The following is a 19,323-nucleotide window of genomic DNA, read 5'->3' as shown; positions in this document are numbered from 1 at the left end:
GAAAAAAGGCTGTAATCACTGAATTTCATATTTTGACAGATGCACAATTAACAATATTCCAGGTATAATACCACTATTTGGAAAGGAACAAGCATAAACCAGACAAGCAATGGTTGATGAAATGTGCAAACTCACAAGCCAGCAGTGTATGGTAAAACAATCACCTCCTGGCATTTCTTCCAAGACTTCTTTGCAGAATGATACCATTTATGATTTGTCAGGTACTTTCATGAATTCTTCTTTGAGTGAGGTAGAGACAGATGACAGATCCTGGAAAGTCTGTGGGACAGATCCTGGAGAGTCTATGAGGACAGATACTGGAGAGTGTATGGAGACAGATCCTGGACAGTCTATAGGGACAGATTGTGTGTAGTCTTTGGGGACAGATTCTGGAGAGTCAGTGGGACAAATCCTGGACAGTCTTTGGGGACAGATCCTGGAGAGTGTATGGGCCAAATCCTGGAGAGTGTATGGGACAGATACTGGAGAGTGTATGGGACAGAGATCCTGAAGAGTCTATGGGGACAGATCCGGGAGAGTGTATGGGACAGATTCTAGACAGCATATGGGGACAGATGATGGAGAGTCTATAGGGACAGACTGTGTGCAGTCTTTGGGGACACATCCTGGAAAGCATCTGGGACAGATCCTGGAGAATGTCTGTGACAGATCCTGGAGAGTCTTTGGGCACTGATCCTGGAGAGTCTTTGGGGACAGATTCTGGAGAGTGTCAAGGCAGACCCTGGAGAGACTATGGGACAGATCCTGGAGATAGTATGGGACAGATCCTGGAGAGTCTATATGGGACAGATCCTGGAGAGTGTCTGCGACAGATCCTGGAGGGCGTCTGGGACAGATCCTGGAGAGCCTATGGGGACAGATTCTGGAGAGTGTATAGGGGACAGATCCTGGAGAGTATCTGTGACAGATCCTGGAGAGTCCATAGGGACAGATACTGGAGAGTGCATGGGGACAGATCCTGGACAGTCTATAGGGACAGATTGTGTGTAGTCTTTGGGGACAGATTCTGGAGAGTCAGTGGCCCGAATCCTGGACAGTCTTTGGGGACAGATCCTGGAGAGTGTATGGGCCAAATCCTGGAGAGTGTATGGGACAGACCCTGGAGAGTGTATGGGACAGATACTGGTGTGTGTAAGGAGACAAATCCTGGACAACATATGGGACAGATCCTGGAGAGTCTATGGGACAGATACTGGAGAGTGTATGGGGACAGATCCTGGAGAGTGTATTGGACAAATTCTGGAGAGCGTATGGGGACAGATCCTGGAGAATCCGTGGGACAAATCCTGCAGAGTCTTTTGTGACAGATCCTGGAGAGTACCTGGGACAGATCTTGGAGAGTACCTGAGACAGATCCTGGAGAGTACCTGGGATAGATCCTGGAGAGTGTATGGGGCCAGGTGGGTATACCGTACTACGTACCCGACTCTTCCTGTTTTGTTTTCTGTACATGCTGCTTTCACCTTGGGGTGGAAGTTCATCTTCTGATATGGAGTTGCATCTGGATGGAAGGCCTGGAATGAAGACACATATACACAACATGATACCTGCCAGTGAATCAATCAATTCAAAAATCAGACGCACTCATCAGTTCAAACATAGTCTCCAGGATGCAACCAATGTGGCCTCTCACTCATGATGACAGCTTTCACTGGGTGAAATTAAAAGCACACTTCCACGCCTAAGCCCTCATTACAATGTACATCCTTACTTGAGGGAACTGCTTACTTGAGGGAACTTGGAAATGACCCTGTCCTTTGCCACAGATGATGTAATTGTACGAGCTGCAGACATGATGCTGTCACACAGCAGACACAGTGGTGTATGGACGGACTGATTGCAACAAGCCTTGAAAATGATTATTTCTGCATATCAACTGAAAAATAAAAGTGTTGATAAAATATTCCAAATATTTCGTGTTCATAAAGATTGTAATATAACTTGATGGAGGAAATATTATTAACGGTAGGGCTGTGTTTGGGCAAGTAAATTGTTTTGTAATATATTTTAATTCAGGTTGCAACACACACTGTGATACACTGGGAGCTGAAGCATTTCAAAGTGAGTGACACTGATTCTACATGTAGATCATACTTTGTACGGTTTATTCTCTTTTTGCCGGCACCTTAATTGGCTATAAGCGGATTAGGAGTAAAGGTCGTCAGGGGCAGCACCCTCCGTGTTTATCTAAGGCCGGGGGTCGTCTCACACACGTGAGTTCGCCCACTTGCCGTGTACTCATAATGAGTGAGTGAGTGAGTGAGTGAGTGAGTGAGTGAGTGAGTGAGTGAGTGAGTGAGTGAGTGAGTGAGTGAGTGAGTGAGTGAGTGAGTGAGTGAGTGAGTGAGTTTAGTTCTATGCGGAACTCAGCAATATTCCAGCTATATGATGGCGGTCTGTAAATAATCGAGTCCGAGTGACCAACAACATGAGCATCGATCTGCGCAATTGGGAACCGATGACATGTGTCAACCAAGTCAGCAAGTCTTACCACTTGATCCCATTAGTCGCCTCATACGGCAGTCATAGGTTGCTGAAGTCCTATTCTACTTCACTGGTCCATAAGAATAAGTGAACTCAGTTATCATCTGTGATCACCAGTAATCAAATTGAGAATTTTGACTTTCAATGTTACAATCAACAATGGCAGAGGCATGTGTTCAATTTGTTCCCAATTCCCAATGATATGCCATAAAAAGTATTCCTTTGCTTTGTGAATGGTACATTCATATACGTTTTTTGTTCCAGGTCATCGTTGAGAAGCCCATCTCATGAACATCCAACTCTTGCCAACTATAGTAGCTATGTAGCTCTCCAACATGTGTTCAAGCTGATTAACATCATCAAATTTGAACAATGCCATACTGAAGTGACCATTCTGCAACTGGGAGCCTGTGGTTCTCTTGTAAACTGAAATATGGCTAAATTATACGTGATATATATGTAAATTTTAAATAGGAGTGATGTAAACTTCATGAAATTTTCCATGATATATTGCATTTTAAAATGTGACTGTGAAGTCTTTAAGTAAAAATGTGACTGTGATGTGATGATAAATTAAAATGTGAATTTGTAAACTTCTAGGTGGTATATTACTTTCTTTATTAAAGTATGGTGTGAAGTTTGAGATGAACCCTGCCTAGTGTGTTTGTTGTAAGGATTATTACGGTCTATCACTTTTAATCCCATAACAATACCTGCAGGCAAAAAGAGAACACGCCCTTTGTACATAGTGTGTGGCTGAGTGAGTTTGGTTTTACGTCACTTTCAGCAATATGCCAGCAATACCCAGCAATATATATGCCTCACACACTATACCAATGAAGGGAATGGAACCCAGGTTTTCCACATGACGAGCAAAAGCTTTGAACACTAGGCTGCTCCTTGTACATACTAAGGTCTTAATAACTAGTGCTAGGGTTGTGATAAAAGCAGTCTCAAAATTAGGATGGATGGTTAAGATTCTTAACTCAAACGATAGAGATAATCAGAAAACTTCACATCTCTTATTTACCGAACACAGCACTCTCGACCAAATGTCAAACATGCATCATTTGAAAAGTTTACATTGGTGAACCAGGATCCTGATAATCCTGTGCAGTCTTAATGAACATGATGAAAGGAAGACATAAAATGGTGGAATACCTATTTCAGTAGGTTCAGCAAATGGTCTTTTCAGCATGGCCCCTGACTAAACTACTCCAAAACACACCTGCCCAGGAAAAACCTGCCCTGCATGATGTATATGTAATAGTTGCTTGTGAATGGTTTAAACAGCCATTTTGATTCATGACGATCCAGACAGATGATTTGAATCTCCCTGGGCTAGCCAGAGTTTTGAAGCAGATTCTGTTGGATGGCTCTCATATATTGAGAGTCATTTTCCAGTACAATGAACATGATGAAAATAGAAACTTTTATCAGAGATTAGAAACGAAAAGAGAAACAAGCTCCCATTATCCGTTTGGTGTTGCATATATCAAGTATAGTGTAGCATGGAGGAGCTAAAACACTGTACTGGAATTTACAGCAATGAGTTATTTCACCCCAAACATGTTCAACCTAGCACAGTTTCACCCAAACGTGTTCAGCCCAGCACAGTTTCACCCAAACATGTTCAGCCCAGCACAGTTTCACCCAAACATGTTCAGCCAGCACAGTTTCACCCAAACATGTTCAGCCAAGCATAGTTTCACCCCAGGATGTTTCACCCAGGTTGCTTCAGGTTGCATCTTAGGCTCATCTCCAAACATGCAGTTGCCATGGCAGAAATGCAAGTGTAATGTCTAACTCAAAGTCGACATATTTAGATATTCATTTAAGTGTGATGAAATGACATTAGATGAGACATAAGCTTAAGTCCCATGAGGGTCAGTCAAAAAATAGTCAGGTTAATTAGATTCTCGATGTCCAATGTTTGAAAAGCTTCCATGTTATTTTGAAGGAATCGTGAGCAAAGCCATATCCAAAATTTTGCATATGTGAGTCATCACCCACTGGGTTACATGCTTGTCAGCGCTTTGAGCATTGTCTTTGTGTGGTGAAAGTCACTATATAAACACTCTTATTATTATCTATTAACTTATAATATTTCCAAACATAAATTGCAGAAAACGAAAATTGACCTCTCTTCTAGTAATTGTTCCTCTTTGATAATGATATGCCCTAAGATAATATCATATAAAATATTTTCAGTAATTGTATGACATTGGATGACTTTCCCTCAAAATCAATAGTCAAAGATTTGGATTGCTTAATTTATTTATATTTAGATGGGAAATGTTTTAATGACATCCCCATTTCCGTCAATCAAAACCATTGTGTCCAAGTATTCAAGCTGGCTGCCCTGTTTGCTTTATCCTGAGAGCTAATAATTGTGTGACCATTCAGTATTCAGTCTGAACACTTGGCATCAAGTATGAATGAGTGAAAACATTACAATAACTAATGTCTTTATGATGACGTCATCTGAAATGGAGTGGGTATGTCTCCAAAACAAATTCTTTTAGTAAGTATGAAGGGGGAGTCACTTCAACAAGTGACTGTAGTTTCAAACTGCATTTTAATGCACCTTTATACCCAAGACTGATTCTAGAGAACTTCAAACTATTGCAAACACACAAAATGCTGTTTGCATGGTTTGTTTCCTTGCATAAGTTTTGATGCATTTATTCAAGATCTGGCATTTGCGGGGAGTATCAAGATAAAAACTCGAAGAAAATGACAACCATGAGGCTGGAACATATAAAAAACAATTTGCTTGAGGTTGACGTTGATAACGTAACAGAAACAGAAAACATAACATTTGTATTATTGTCTTGGTGAGGTCAGCTACTTTCTGATCGACCTTTGTATGTGCCAGCTCAACACAAACACAGCAGCACCTACAGTGCGTTTGATTTCAACTGAGCCTGATGACTTGCTTACTGACACAAAGTCTAATAATTGCAATGAAACCAAATTTTGCACGCACATGAACTCAGCAGACAAACTCTAATGAGTTGTGTCATAATTAATATAGTTGTTTAACCATCATTACTTTGTTGTCACTTTTTGCGATTTTGTCATAAAAAATAACGAAAACAGACACCAAAACAAGAGTTTGCTAATGTTGTTTTGTTGCAATTGTTAGATTTTGTGTTAGTTAGCAATTCCTTGGTCTCAGATGAAAATCAAAGAGACTGTACCTGTAAAAAAACTGACTGATTAAGATTAACAGTTTTCTTTTTACTCCTATTACTAACCAAACAACAGTTCATTTTTATTTTCTCTTCCTAAACCTTGGCCTTTTGTTTGTTTTATTTCATGTTTTCAAACGTTTCATTGCACATTCAGGTGGGTTTAACATCCCATTATCTACATTTTTCGGCAGTTTATTCCATAATATACAATTGTTTACTTATTTAACTAGCTCCCACATACCCTGTTGGAGGCATAAGTCCCAGCAAGAAGTCGTCATATAACACCTAAATGATTATGATGATGTACCTAACACAATTCCTAATGTACAAGTACAGCTGATTTTCATTGAGTTTGGACACGGTATTAATTCATATTTAGATAGGAACAAGTTTCGTGCTGGGGGAAGAAGGGACGGACAAAAAATACTGAAGTGTAGCAGTTAGAAGGCCACCTATAAGCATCCATCTGTAAGAGGACATACTGACTGATAGACAAAGACTTTGTAGCCTGAAGTCTGACCTCGCTGAGCAGCTTCTCACTGACCTTGATGATGCTGGCCATGGCGCAGGCCTGCTTCACCAAAACTGATCTGTCTAATGATTAACAGACACTAGAAAAAGTCCCTGTTCCAGCTTCAAAGATTTGTTCATTGTTATCATCATATTTTCATAGTCATATTGCTTGGTCGGAATAAAGAACTGTCCTCTCTATATTGTCTAATGCTTTTAAGCATGAAAACCGATGTGATACAGTGCTTCAACCACTCCCCTTTGGGACCAATTGAGTGACCACCTTTTCTTTGTAGTTGAAGAGGGATTTTTGCAGAATCGACCATAAACTGATTGAACACTCCTAAAATCAGGACAAGTTTTATGTGACTTGACTGTTAGCCCAACACAACCAGGGCTCCTAGAACTGGTCAAAAAGATTGATTATCAGAAATACTGTTGACAGGAAGAATTATTAGCAATTATAGATATGAAAACTGTGTCATTCAAACTATCTTACATGAACTATTGCAATGAGACAGTTTTAAATCATACACACAATGCATAAAGTTATGTCCTTATCACCTGGTCACTTCCAAAATAAGTTCAAAAAGCTGGGTTTTTTTCATAAATAACCTCTGTAAAAATGTCTCACCACTCATTATGATGTGAATTTATTTAGTTTGAGTACTTTTTGGTCAAAGTTACTGCTCCAATATTTACCAGTAATTGATATTTAGTTAACAATCACTGTTCTCTATGGTCTATATCTATAACCAACTCTAGCCATATGTATATGATGCCACATACAGACAGATATAGAGGTATGTCTCTTATGCATTTGAACTGGAAGTTTCATAAGACTGGCAATGAGTCATAGATGTTTCATTACATCATTTGTCCACAACAGCACACCAGTTAAAGGGGCACTGATTCGGAGCAATTTCCGTGGACAGGTGTAAACTTTTGTTATTGTTTTTCTCCCGTGAGTACCCGGATGATATCCCAGAATTCGTGACTGGTTCGTGACCTCTGCCGCGCAGTCTGTATGCGCAATTGAGAGTTTAAATATAGACCGATCAACTAATGTGAAGTTATTTTACTTCATTACAAATGTATTATGAAAACAAATGAAACACTTTGAAGGTTAATCATCTGCCAGTGGTAGAAAACTATTAGGACGGAAAAACAACGAAGCAAGTGTACGTCTCTGTATTTTGTCTCATAACCCTAATTAGTTTATTGTCATAATCATATGATTTTGAAAATTAATAAAAGAACAGACGGCCTGCTTATACTTAAAGTAAATTTCTAACATGACAGCAACATTTTGTACATTGTATAGATTGCCAATGTGGATTCCTATTTCACACACATACGCGATCTAGTGTGTGTTTTCTGTCATACAGATTCTGCTGAATGCTACAACGAATACATTACATTAAAACAAAATGCAAATAATGAATGTAAAACAGACTAATTTTATAGCAACAATATCAGGCTACTACCTTGTTCAAGAATGTATCCATCAATATCCACATAAAAGAACGATATTCCATTCATCTGCAGCTGGTAAATAATCCTGCTCTGTGTCATGTGTCTTACAACAGTCTAATGTGCGAAAAAGTAACACATCTTTTAACGTCTTTCACATTGGTGAAAACCTGATAAACCTCTCATTGGTCACCCAAGATCACCTGGCAACTAATTGTATCATGTCCGCCATTCTAAGTAATTTAGTTAACCAATCATGAGCAATCAATCAATCAACGCAAAGGTGGTTAATTCTTTGAAGGGAGGATGTTGTTTTTACACTCGAACTTTACGACAGGATGTAGTCAGTATAGATTAGTACATCTACACACACTGCCTTTTGACAAATCCACTGTAGAAGATAAAAGTAATTCATCAATCAGTGTGTTATCGGTTCATCCTTTGATCAATGTTTGTTTTTGTAACTCAGCTGATAAACCCTCTTGCATCACTTACATGCACATATTACATAACACACAGTACATTTGCCATTACAGACCTTAATTTATGATGTTGAGTATTTACTCCAGACAGCAGAAATGCCAAATGGGAGCCTTTGTTGAGTAACCTGAGTGTTGTTCCTTCTAATTATACCTGTTATAAATTCATTAACTGACCATCCAGAGAATGACGACAAATAACACGTGTAGGTTTACACCATCAAATGAGAGTTACAGTAAGGAAGATGTAATCTCTGTGTCGTATGCAGCCTGAAAACACTTACGGGCCCAAACTGGTTTGAGGATACTAATGGAACTTCGTTACATAAGGAATACATACAGGCATTTGCTGTGTACTTAAATAAATAGGTGTAATAAGTTGTTTTTTTTACGTAAGAAGATTTTCATATTTCTGTACCAAAGGCAAAGTCATCGTTTTTAGTTTATGAATTCAAATATATCAGCTGTGTGTTTTTATTACCATAAATAATATACCAGGGTAGCTACCATAGCTACCAAAATTTACATATGGTATTTGCTATCACAGCTGAACCAACACCAAAAAGTATCTAAATATAAAGCTTTGCCATCTTTCGGACTGAAACAAATGGCTTGCTACGTGCCTGTAGACATCATATTTTCACATAACATGATTAAATATCGAGGTTAAAAACACAGAAATAGGATCAAATTGGATCAGTCACTATACCATCCAAGCATCCGAAAAAAACTACACTGCTGGGATATTTTGTTACGATCAGACAAGGAATACCATGGATATTTTTAAATAATGGCATATGATATGCATCCGGCCTCCTGACTGTTTAGGCGAAGAAATTCTGCTAATATGGACAGGAGCCCAGTCCCTTTGTCCGTCATGGTCGAGAGAGTGGACGCTGACCAATTTGCAGTTTGATTTTGTAATTAGACTGTTGGCGAGAAACATTTTTCGCTCCGCATCAGTACCCCTTTAACAGAATAGGAATCTGCCATGTTGACATGTTGTATCATTTTCAGAGACTCATACATTTCGTATCTGATAAATAAGTGTAACATGCTCATTTTCAAGAGATCACAGCACTGTCTGTCAGACTTGTTTGCAACTTGCTTGTTCTCTACAAGTACTAAGGTTTTACCAACAAATATGCATGAGGGATTTTTTTTCTTTCTTTTTTTTTTAAATATTCTCCTGGTGATTTTGTGTGGTAAGGAATATTGTAACTGTAAGGGCAATGTGGACCACAGTAAGAAACAAGAGGGCACAAGCATGGCTGGCTACGACACAACTGGCACTGGGGTGAGCGCTTACAAATCGTAAATGAACAAATGTAAATTTATGAAAGATAACGATGCTGTTATTACCGGTGAGATCTGCACCGTAGCGAAGAAAACATTATCAACAAAATGTTCTCATTTATAAGTTCGACAGTAGGGGTCAGTGGTTGTTTTATCTCCCAAGAGTGGGAGATTTAATTCAAACGTCATTTTATTAAAAGATTAATATTTGATTCGGGTAATTGGCATTCACTCCACACACAATTAAACTTAAAGAAACATCGAGGTAATAACACAGTTATAACGAACATATCACAGTTAAAACATAATGCAACAATAACAACAAATGTTGTCCAATGGAATGAACATACGTTTTTATCAATGTTGCTACATTTTTACCAGATCCTGTGCTGTACCAAAGTTGAGAATGATATCGTTTTCAGAGTGTTGTCATGCCAAAACGTGAATCGTAACACAAATCGTTTTTTCAATGAAAACGTTAGTTTGCACTGCAAAATACTATCTCTGCACACCAGTTCAGTTCAGCATTTCTGAGTAAAGGATATGTTTTGATACAGAAGTGAATTTTTAACATACATGGCTTGGTATCTCCAGCTGCACACTGCTCGTGTTCATGTGTTTGGAATTTACCGGAAACGGAAGCGCGTATATTTATATGCGCAACAGAATTCAGGAAGCGGAAATCTAATGCACGTCCACCGTGATCAAGCACGTGGAGCCCCAATTTGATCTCTTTCACACCAACATGGCTGCTAAGAAGAAGCCAGCGGCAAGTGCGTACAAAACATGATATGTACCTCATTAAATAATTGTCTTTCACGGGATATAATTGTACCGTCAACCCTCGCAGTTGTCACACTTGTTTTGGGCAATCAAATATGAACATAAGAATGTAGGATCAAGGAAAACCATGCCCATGTTAAGTTGAAAGGGGTGAAGGCACATGTGTGTTCTGAAGAGGTCCGATCGCACACGTTCGTGAATGTTATTCATGTATTAAAATAAGATCGGCTGTGTCATTGACATCACTTACACACAGTTAAGGCGACTTAAAATTACTTTAATCTGTGAAAATCTGCAATTGTGAACACATAAAATGGCAGCATGCATTAATTGTTTGGTGTACCGACAATTCCCCATCAGGACAACTCCCCATATGACGTTTCCCCACTTCTGTTCTGTAACTAGTAGGACAATTCCCCACTCATCATAAAATTGTAGTGGAATAGATGTCGGATTAATTCTATTATTCTGTGCATTAGGGGCATGTTGGTCAGTAACCTCACTATAATGTTTTGATGATGTAATAGTATATGTTTGTAAATTTTTTATTCCACGTGACTGTGGACCCGTGAAGGTCCCAGGGTAGAATAGACCTTGCTTGCCATAAGAGGCGGCTAACAGGATCGGGTGGTTAGGCTCGCTGACATGGTTGACACTTGTCATCGATTCCCAATTGCGCAGATCGATGCTCATGTTGTTGATCACTGGATCATCTGGTCCAGACTCGATTATTTACAGACTGCCGCAATGTAGCTGGAATATTGCTGAGTTCTGGGTAAAAGTAAACTCACTCGCTCAATCTACGAGACTGCAATGTAAAACATGTGACAACATAACTGTACTACAGTATAGGTCACATGGCCTGAAACACTGAATGAATATCTGTCTGATAATGATTTCACATTTTTTTCAAGAATTCTTAAGTCACTCCTCTTAGAGTACTTGTCTTGTTGCAACTTCAAGCTTATGTAAATAATGTTCTTTCAGGGCATTTACAAGTTGAATCAACACATGTATGGTAACATTTTGTTTTCTGTATAATGTTTTTCATAGCTTATTATATATCAGGTGAATTCTAAGTCAGTGCACAGAAATAATACATATATACATGCTCACAAAATGCTAAGTGGTTGAAGCCCAAAGGTAACAATAGTCACAAAGCCAGTTAGTTTGGGATTATATGTGATAATATTGTAAATAAGAAGACTTAATCTATAGCCATGTAGGACGAAGAATCTATGATTAAAACACAAAAGAGTACACACTGGAAATGTAGAGGTCTTGGTTTTCCTTGGATAGCAATGTGTTCTTGAAGTGTCACAGTTTACTATGGTTGATTTTGTTGAGAGTGGACAAGTATGGCATGAAAAGTGTCATGTGTTCAGGGTTATGTGACGTTGCTACTGGTCAGTTGTAGGCATATAAGGCAGTGTGCTGTTTTTAAAATTATTTTGTGCTGAGTTGTCAGACAATTGAGAACTTCCATAGTTTCTTGCTTGTTGCATGCACAATTGTACCTATGCATTTTAATAAAAGATAATCTTATCCAAGACTCAAGTCTTCATTCAAGAATTTGCATTGTCTGTTTGATGCAACACACTTGTGTCTGACACTGGTATCTGAAAGTGTGTAATGTCCTCAAACCTAATTTGTACAAGCAGGAGTATGTGTGATATTAACGAGACATACTGTTCAAGTGGATAAGTCAGGGCGGATCTGTGGCGGTTAAGTTTATTGTCTTTTTAATAAGCAGTGAAATTTCAGTATTCATGACATTTGCATCTACACATTGAAGAGTCACAAGAGGGTATAATCATTTAAAAGACAAAGGGTCTCTGTTATAATTCCATTTCTCGCAGTTCATGGTTTCAAGGTTGCTTCAAACATACCTTGAAGATAGTTTGTCAGTGTATTAGAAGGAGCTTGTTATCCCAATTAATTTTGAGCACTGCTGGCAGTATTACATTTTTGATGTTCTGTCAGAGAGAAAGTTTATAGAAGTAATGCCATTATTGAGTAAACTGACAAAAAATTCCATGATGTCATATTGGCAGTATTTCAGCCATGTCATGATCAATTTTTGTTATTATCTGTGAAAATCTAGGGTAGAATAGGTCTACCTACATCAACCCCTGCTTGCCACAAAAGGCAACTCTGCTTATTGTAAGAGGCAACTAACAGGATCCGTTGTCAGGCTCGATGACTGGATTGACATGTCTTCGGTTCCCCATTGAACAGGTCTGTACTGTTCATCATTGTCTATTCCAGTCTTGATTTTGTACAGACCACAACCACATAGCTGAAATATTGCTTAGTGTGGTGTAAAACTAAACTCACTCACTGTACTCACTATGAAGTCGATGAAAAATTATGTTTGATTGCTGCAATAACACTTTGCTTCAGAGGCTGACAAGCCAAAAGCTGAACCTGCCAAAAAGGCTGCTGCACCACCACCTAAAAGTGCCAAGGACAAGGCCCTGAAAGCTAAGAAAGCAGTCCTACGTGGTGTCCATGATAAAAGGAACAGGAAAACAAGGACTTCTGTCAAATTCAGGCGACCTAAAACCATTAAGTTGCCTAGGGCTCCTAGATATCCCCGTAAAAGTGTTGCAAGAAGGGACAGGTAAAACAGATAGTAGAAATAATATAGTGGATATTAACATTTCTCAACTATTCTCAGTACCATTTTATTGTTCATTTGGGTTTTTTAGGTGTTTGAGTGTTCAGGTTTTTGTTAAACTGTTTGGTTACAGCTTCACAACCATTTATTGGGACAGTTTGTGTACACAAAAGCTGTATTGTCCTTTTGATGGGTGTCTTTCTGTAAATCCTATTTCTAAACTTGTGAAAATGTTGGTTTTCAGCCCTGTTGCCCAAAGGATTTTAATGGGTATTTCTTTGCTGGAAACACAAGTTTACACAAATGCTTTCACTTCTATCCTTGTGATGATCTTCTTTCAGGTTGGACAGATACAAGATTGTCAAGTTCCCCTTGACCACAGAATCCGCCATGAAGAAGATCGAAGACAACAACACCCTGGTGTTTATTGTGGACAAGCGAGCTAACAAACCCCTCATCAAGAGCTCCGTCAAGAAGCTGTATGATATTGAAGTTGCTAAAGTAAACACATTGGTCAGGTATGTTCTGGTGCTTTGTGCTGCAGTTCCGAGGTAGAGGTATTCAGGGTCAGCAGAGATCACCAGATCCTGCGTTTAGGAGAGCGGTGGGCAAGCTGATTAAAGCCCCAGACTAGCGATCCAGCAACTTTGAAGTGTCAGGATCGAATCCATACTCAGGGTCCTTATCCATACTCGTATTATCAGGCAACATCAGTGACATTAATGTCAATGGTGATCCACTGTGTTGTCGATACACGTTCAGCCAATCAGCTGATCAACAGGAGAGCCAAGATACATCATGCCGGTCTAGTGAGCATCATTTACTGTACAAAATAGTCAATCAGGCAGTCTTAGTTGTGCCAAAACAGAAAGTAGACTGATGCTGGAGTAGCTGATATGTAAATGATCATAAATTAGATAGCTTCTGTGGGAACCAACTTCCAGTGCAGATATTGATGGCATGCCATATTTCAAGGACTGCTGGGAGAGAGGGCTTCCTTTGCATGTTAAATTTGTTTGACCATGTTGACTCACCAGTTTCCCTGGAACTCGATGGTATATGTGTCATTCTGTACATATTGACAGTGGTAACACCTATTTTTGGTTGGACGTATGGTCACTACCTGTGTGTAGACAGTATTTGAAGATGTGCCTTCAGTTAAAGGAGAGTATTTTTCTTTCCCCAGCACAAATATGCCGTCATCAATGTTGTAAAAGATAATTAAATTTGATGTCACCTGTTTGTTAAATACATGTGATACTTTTGTCATATTTTCAGACCTGATGGGGAGAAGAAGGCATATGTGCGGCTAGCATCAGATTACGATGCTCTGGATGTTGCAAATAAGGCAAGTTGATCATTTGATACGTTCATGAGCAACATTCAGTACTTTCGGACATGCGGAGAGAGTGCAGATGATGGCTTGTTTGCACAATGTAGTGATCTTTGATGTAAACACATGATCACGGCATGTTTCACATGGCCACAAGTTGGAGACATAAATATGAAATTTTTGGACCTTTGGTCAAACACTGTTTCCCAAACTTAAAATTAGAACATGTTCTTGCATCAAATAATTGTTTTTCTTCTGTGATGATTGTAGCCTCTATTCATACTCAAAGTTTGCATGAATGGCCATCTCAGCTAAGGTGCCCAAAGTGTTATTGTCTGGGACCTGCATCCTTTCAGGGGTTCCTGCATCATATAGCTGACCACTGTAATATTGCTGACTATATACTTCAAAGTAGAGATTGGATTTGAAATTTGACATGTTTTCCGCATGTCAAAACCTCTAAACTTCGGCTGATTTCATTAGATTTCAATAATCAGCATTAATTTTGCAAGAAATTCACAATGGCTTGAAAACTGAAAATGTGTGTAAATTTACATGTTTAGTGCCTTATTCCCTATTTTGCATATACTCATTACACCTTTTTTTTCTCTCAACAGATTGGCATCATCTAAGCAGTGGAGTCTGTAAAAAAGGGGAAATAAAAAAATACAAACGACATTTGCTTCTGTTCCTTTGTGATTTTGTCAAATGGTTATCAGAAAATAGAATAGAAAATATGTGCACAACACACCTGAAATGGAGTAGGTATCTATGTTAATCATTATCCCACCCCTGAAACTTGAAAAACAGTAACTAATGTAATTGGTGCCTCGGTTAACTGTGCAGTGTTGTATCCTGTACGCCATTCTGTGGTTAAACCCATGTCTGTGTATTTCACCCTTGTGGCAGATATATCAAAGTCAGTTTTGTGCAGCGATGCGGTTAATTGATATTTCTATGGCCAATTAAGCTATTGTTCACATCGGACTTCGAGTCGCCCCTAAAGCAGAATTGTAACTCTCGCATAAGAATATAAGGTTATAAAGACGTGTGATTATCTATCTATCCATCATATGTGGACACTCCTAGATCTATATATCTGTGTCAGTTAGCACTCTTTTTTAGCGTCAGCACAACACACGTACATAAAAAAATACATTCTAGATAATAGCAGAATATATCAAAGTGAAAAATATGTTGAGACACTGTATCAGCTCGCTACATTAGAGGTCTTGTGCAGCTTACAACTTTCGTCTTGAACATGAGAAGTCTCTTATCAAGTTCCTCGTATTTCTTTCTCTGCCCCATAGTCCATTAGGAGGCAGCGGAAAAATCTGATGTAGCCTCCCCAGTACTGATTTGGAGTAACACTATTTTTAGTTAGTATGATGTCTTGGGCTCATGAAAAGGCCTTTCATACTCTCAGACTGTGGTATCGTTTTTTTTTCACAGGCCATTTAAGTGGTTGGGGTCGGTGAGCATTTTCATGACATTTGGTTTGGTGCCCGACAACATCTCAAAAGTTAATCATGGATAGTTTTACTACTATCAGTCTGATCACTTTCAATAAGACACGTGTATTGCTAAAAGGATGTAGAATTTGACATATTTTGTTTCCTGTTTACTTCTAGAATGACCGCATGTTATATGGAAATATTTCAAATTATCCAGAATTCAAGATGGCCGCCATTTGTAGTTTTACTACTTACACATAGCAGAGGATTATGTTTGTACTGATATGTAAACAAACAATTCATTTGGTGTCACATGTTTAACACAGTGTAGAGAAAAAAAACTAAATTTCAGTGCTATGGTTAATAAAAGCTTCACCTTTCTAATATAGTTGATGAATCCAAAGTATTAAAAAACTATGCTTCACGGTCGATAACTGCGTCTTTGCTCTTGTAGCTATATAGTGGTCTGTCAGATATGTCTTAATCACTTTTGATACATTCAGAAGCTCACAATTAACTCACATCTTCATTTTCTTTCATATCATATGTTACATCATGTCAGAATTGGAGTCATCTAACAGCTAAAGCTGTTCGGGCAACAATCACCTGCCATACAAAAAGACATGCCTCTGTGTAAATCAGTCTATCTGCATTGACATAGACCTCTCTGCTGGCAGTTCAAGCAATCCACGGGGAGCAGAATCTCGCGACATCAGGAGACTAGAAAACGGATAAGCTGACCATCACAAATTATCCAACCATGGTCAACTGGTGAAGGATTATGTTTGGCTGCAGATACTGTTTCCAAACATGCACTAGGTAGTTCACTTGCTCAGTGTGATATTCTAAACTGTTGGACGTTGGTGGGAGCTTTTCATTTAATGTCTTGTCTCATCTACAGACATCACTGGATTGTTTGGTACATACACTGAACTAAAAGTCTGTGCGATGTGATCTTGTAATGTTAATAGGCTTTATATTGTAAGTTCTGGTTTGTAGATATTATGATACGCCCGTGAACTGATGCAGTTTAGTTGCACTTGTTTCTTGATGTGTTTCTGTGTTGGCAGTGTATGGCAAGAACAAGCACTACACGGCAATAAAGTCGGGCACATCCGATTTCCATGGCACAAACCGTTCTTCTCGAGTTTACAACTTTCAAAAACAAAACAACAACACAAACAAGTACAACTGGACAGCTGGGCGGATTACGTTTTTTAATGTCATCAGTCTTAACATGAAACGGTACCAAATCCTCGCACACCAGCATTGTTGCCGCAGAATGTGTGTCTAAATTGACCGTGTTCAAATTTGAGATTTGAACTAGGCCAAAGGCAACTGAAGCCCGACACATAAAACCAGAGATAAAAAAAAAACTTTTTTGAGAAAAAATCTCTGGAACCGAGTTCCCTCAACGTATGTAACGCTACCTATTCTACTGGAGGGTTTACAGTAGTAGACACGCATAGTTCATTGTCACAAAATGTACGAACAGTAAAACATCCACATCCCGTTCCAGAAGAATCTTCTGTCCATGGAATGTCTTCTTGGCAGTCGTCCTGCCTCTGGGGCACTTCAGGGTCCATTTCCGCCCCCAGGACGACGGCATAGGTGGGCGTGAGGCATAGTATTTAAGTGGTGACTCAAGCACTGGCACTGAACATGGCGTACCAACACTTGAACAACTAGGCTAAGCTACCACTCCGTTTACATGCAGAAACCAGTATCAACCTTTCCTATCTATACCTAAATGGTTGTATACTATGAGGCAATGAGTGTGCATTGTATATTAAACAAACATTCATGAGGACGAATATTTTCTTCCAAATAGAGTTGGAAACACCTGCCTGACTGGTCCTCTGTCGCCCTTCCGAAGAATCCTTGAAGTCGTCATACCTCTACAGGATTTCAAGACTTTCTGTCCCCACGACGTATATTTCACATCATTGTGAGTCGGTGCTCAGACTGCAAGCGGACTTCAGTCGCTTGCTTAAAGTGTGCAGCTGGAAACGACAAAGGGCAAACCAGCCACCTTACGCAACCAAATCCCAGCCGCCGAACCCGAAACAAAGGGTTAAATCTATTGAAAACACCTCAATCACAAGTGTTTGCACAGAGACATGTTTTCTGATTTAGCGTGAGCCAAGTAAGACCTGGTATTATGCTTTATTGAAACAAAACGAAACAAAAATTTCTTTCATTAATTGCAGATTTATTTATGTAAGGCAATATGATTAAAACATGATCAACGGCTAATACAATACAGGTATGACGCATTGTATATTTGAAATTACAAGTTAAACCCAAAGCAACATAGGTGACATAGATCATTCAATACAAATGAATTAAAACAAACAGTCGTTCGTGGGTGGGAATGTTGTAAATTGTGATGTGCTTATCACTGCTCATCGCATTCGTGTCGATTACAGTCTGTTTGCCTTGAAAACGTACAGATGAATGTCTCTTTACACAAAAAAGTAAGTCGCAAAAGTGAACTTAAGATTGCAAATTCATATAATTTTACCGTGCCAATTCAACATTTAATTTACAGTATTTTATTGAACTTAGGATGAAAGTGGTTTAACAAACGATCATACTTTCAAATCACTTTCTTTGTTTGTATTACAAGGGGGTATGCACATTAAATTAAACGCCGAGAAGAAGAAGTTGGGTTGGTCTAAGTTAACACTCATCACGTACCGCACGTGCTCTTGTTTCGCTGTTCTAACTGCCGTGCATACCCCCTGGCAATACACGCCAGTAATAACGATTTGAATCTATGATCGTTTGTTAAACAACTTTTAACCTAAGTTGAATAAAATTCTAAGACTTAAATTTTCAATTGTCAGGATAAAATTACGTGGATTCGAAATATTAATTTCACTATTTCTGGTTTACTTTTTGTTTAAAGTGAGAAATCAATTCAACATGAGACACCACCATCACATTCACCAGTACATGGCGCACCACCACTGGCATTACATGGGTACACCACAACATCCACCAATGCATGGGCACCACCACATGCACCACTACATATGGACATCACAGCCACCGATACAACATGGGACGCAACACAGCCACCACTAATTACGACACAACTACATCCACCACTACACCACTGGAACACCCAAACCACATCTATCGCTGTATGCATGTCATCATCAAGATATGGTGCTATGGTGGACACTGAAGTGTTTTAGCCCATCATGTTCAGTGGTGGGTTTGTTCATCCTTTCCTCGTGCAAACTAGTTCTAAAGATGTATTGTGATGCGACATGTATCCTAGAAAGACAAAGTAGGATCATGCCTTTTGAATGAATTAAATCTTTCGATATGGATGAATTTGACGTTAGAGGAATATGCATTTGAAACCACAATATTGACACCTAGGTGATTACAAAGTACAAATGATATACTCCCAGTTTTGCGATATTCTGAAAAAAAAAACAACAATGTAACTTTAAACGCATGACACCTTTTATTGATAACAGTACTTCTTTTTTATTCTTTATACCACGTTTCAGAGCTAATTCTTGCTCCTAGTCAGCTATTTTTTCCAGATGATAAGATGTTATATTTACTAGTCAGTGTTTAGAATACCTCTTGGCTATGGTTTCAGGTACATGTACATTTGCTGAATCAGCTGTCACGTAGATACAAATCATGGTGT

General features: G+C 38.9%; 2 protein-coding genes across 2 annotated transcripts in view; one reads left to right on the top strand and one right to left on the bottom strand.

Annotated features, from left to right (window-relative positions):
• Positions 1–10,109, bottom strand: part of LOC137296203 (ras-related protein Rab-34-like) — a 38,802-nt gene extending 28,693 nt beyond the window's left edge. Inside the window, exons 1-3 of the mRNA XM_067827939.1 lie at positions 10,037–10,109; positions 1,750–1,897; positions 1,444–1,535 (exon numbers count right to left, since the gene is read on the bottom strand). Of these exons, the coding sequence (XP_067684040.1) occupies positions 1,444–1,535; positions 1,750–1,815 (158 nt within the window). The 5' untranslated portion in view covers positions 1,816–1,897; positions 10,037–10,109. The remainder of the gene's footprint in view (positions 1–1,443; positions 1,536–1,749; positions 1,898–10,036) is intronic.
• An 18-nt stretch (positions 10,110–10,127) lies between these two features.
• Positions 10,128–14,874, top strand: LOC137296213 (large ribosomal subunit protein uL23-like). Its single transcript, XM_067827952.1, has 5 exons — positions 10,128–10,233; positions 12,647–12,866; positions 13,205–13,381; positions 14,142–14,211; positions 14,814–14,874. Exons 1-5 carry the CDS (start codon positions 10,206–10,208, stop codon positions 14,826–14,828), a joined length of 510 nt encoding a protein of 169 aa, XP_067684053.1. The 5' UTR covers positions 10,128–10,205; the 3' UTR covers positions 14,829–14,874.
• The last annotated feature ends 4,449 nt before the right edge of the window (positions 14,875–19,323 follow it).

Source organism: Haliotis asinina, chromosome 1 (genome assembly GCF_037392515.1).
Source record: "Haliotis asinina isolate JCU_RB_2024 chromosome 1, JCU_Hal_asi_v2, whole genome shotgun sequence".
NCBI classification, from domain to species: domain Eukaryota; kingdom Metazoa; phylum Mollusca; class Gastropoda; order Lepetellida; family Haliotidae; genus Haliotis; species Haliotis asinina.
The sequence above is the reverse complement of the archived record's forward strand: the minus strand, read 5'-3'. Positions and strand labels throughout refer to the sequence as shown.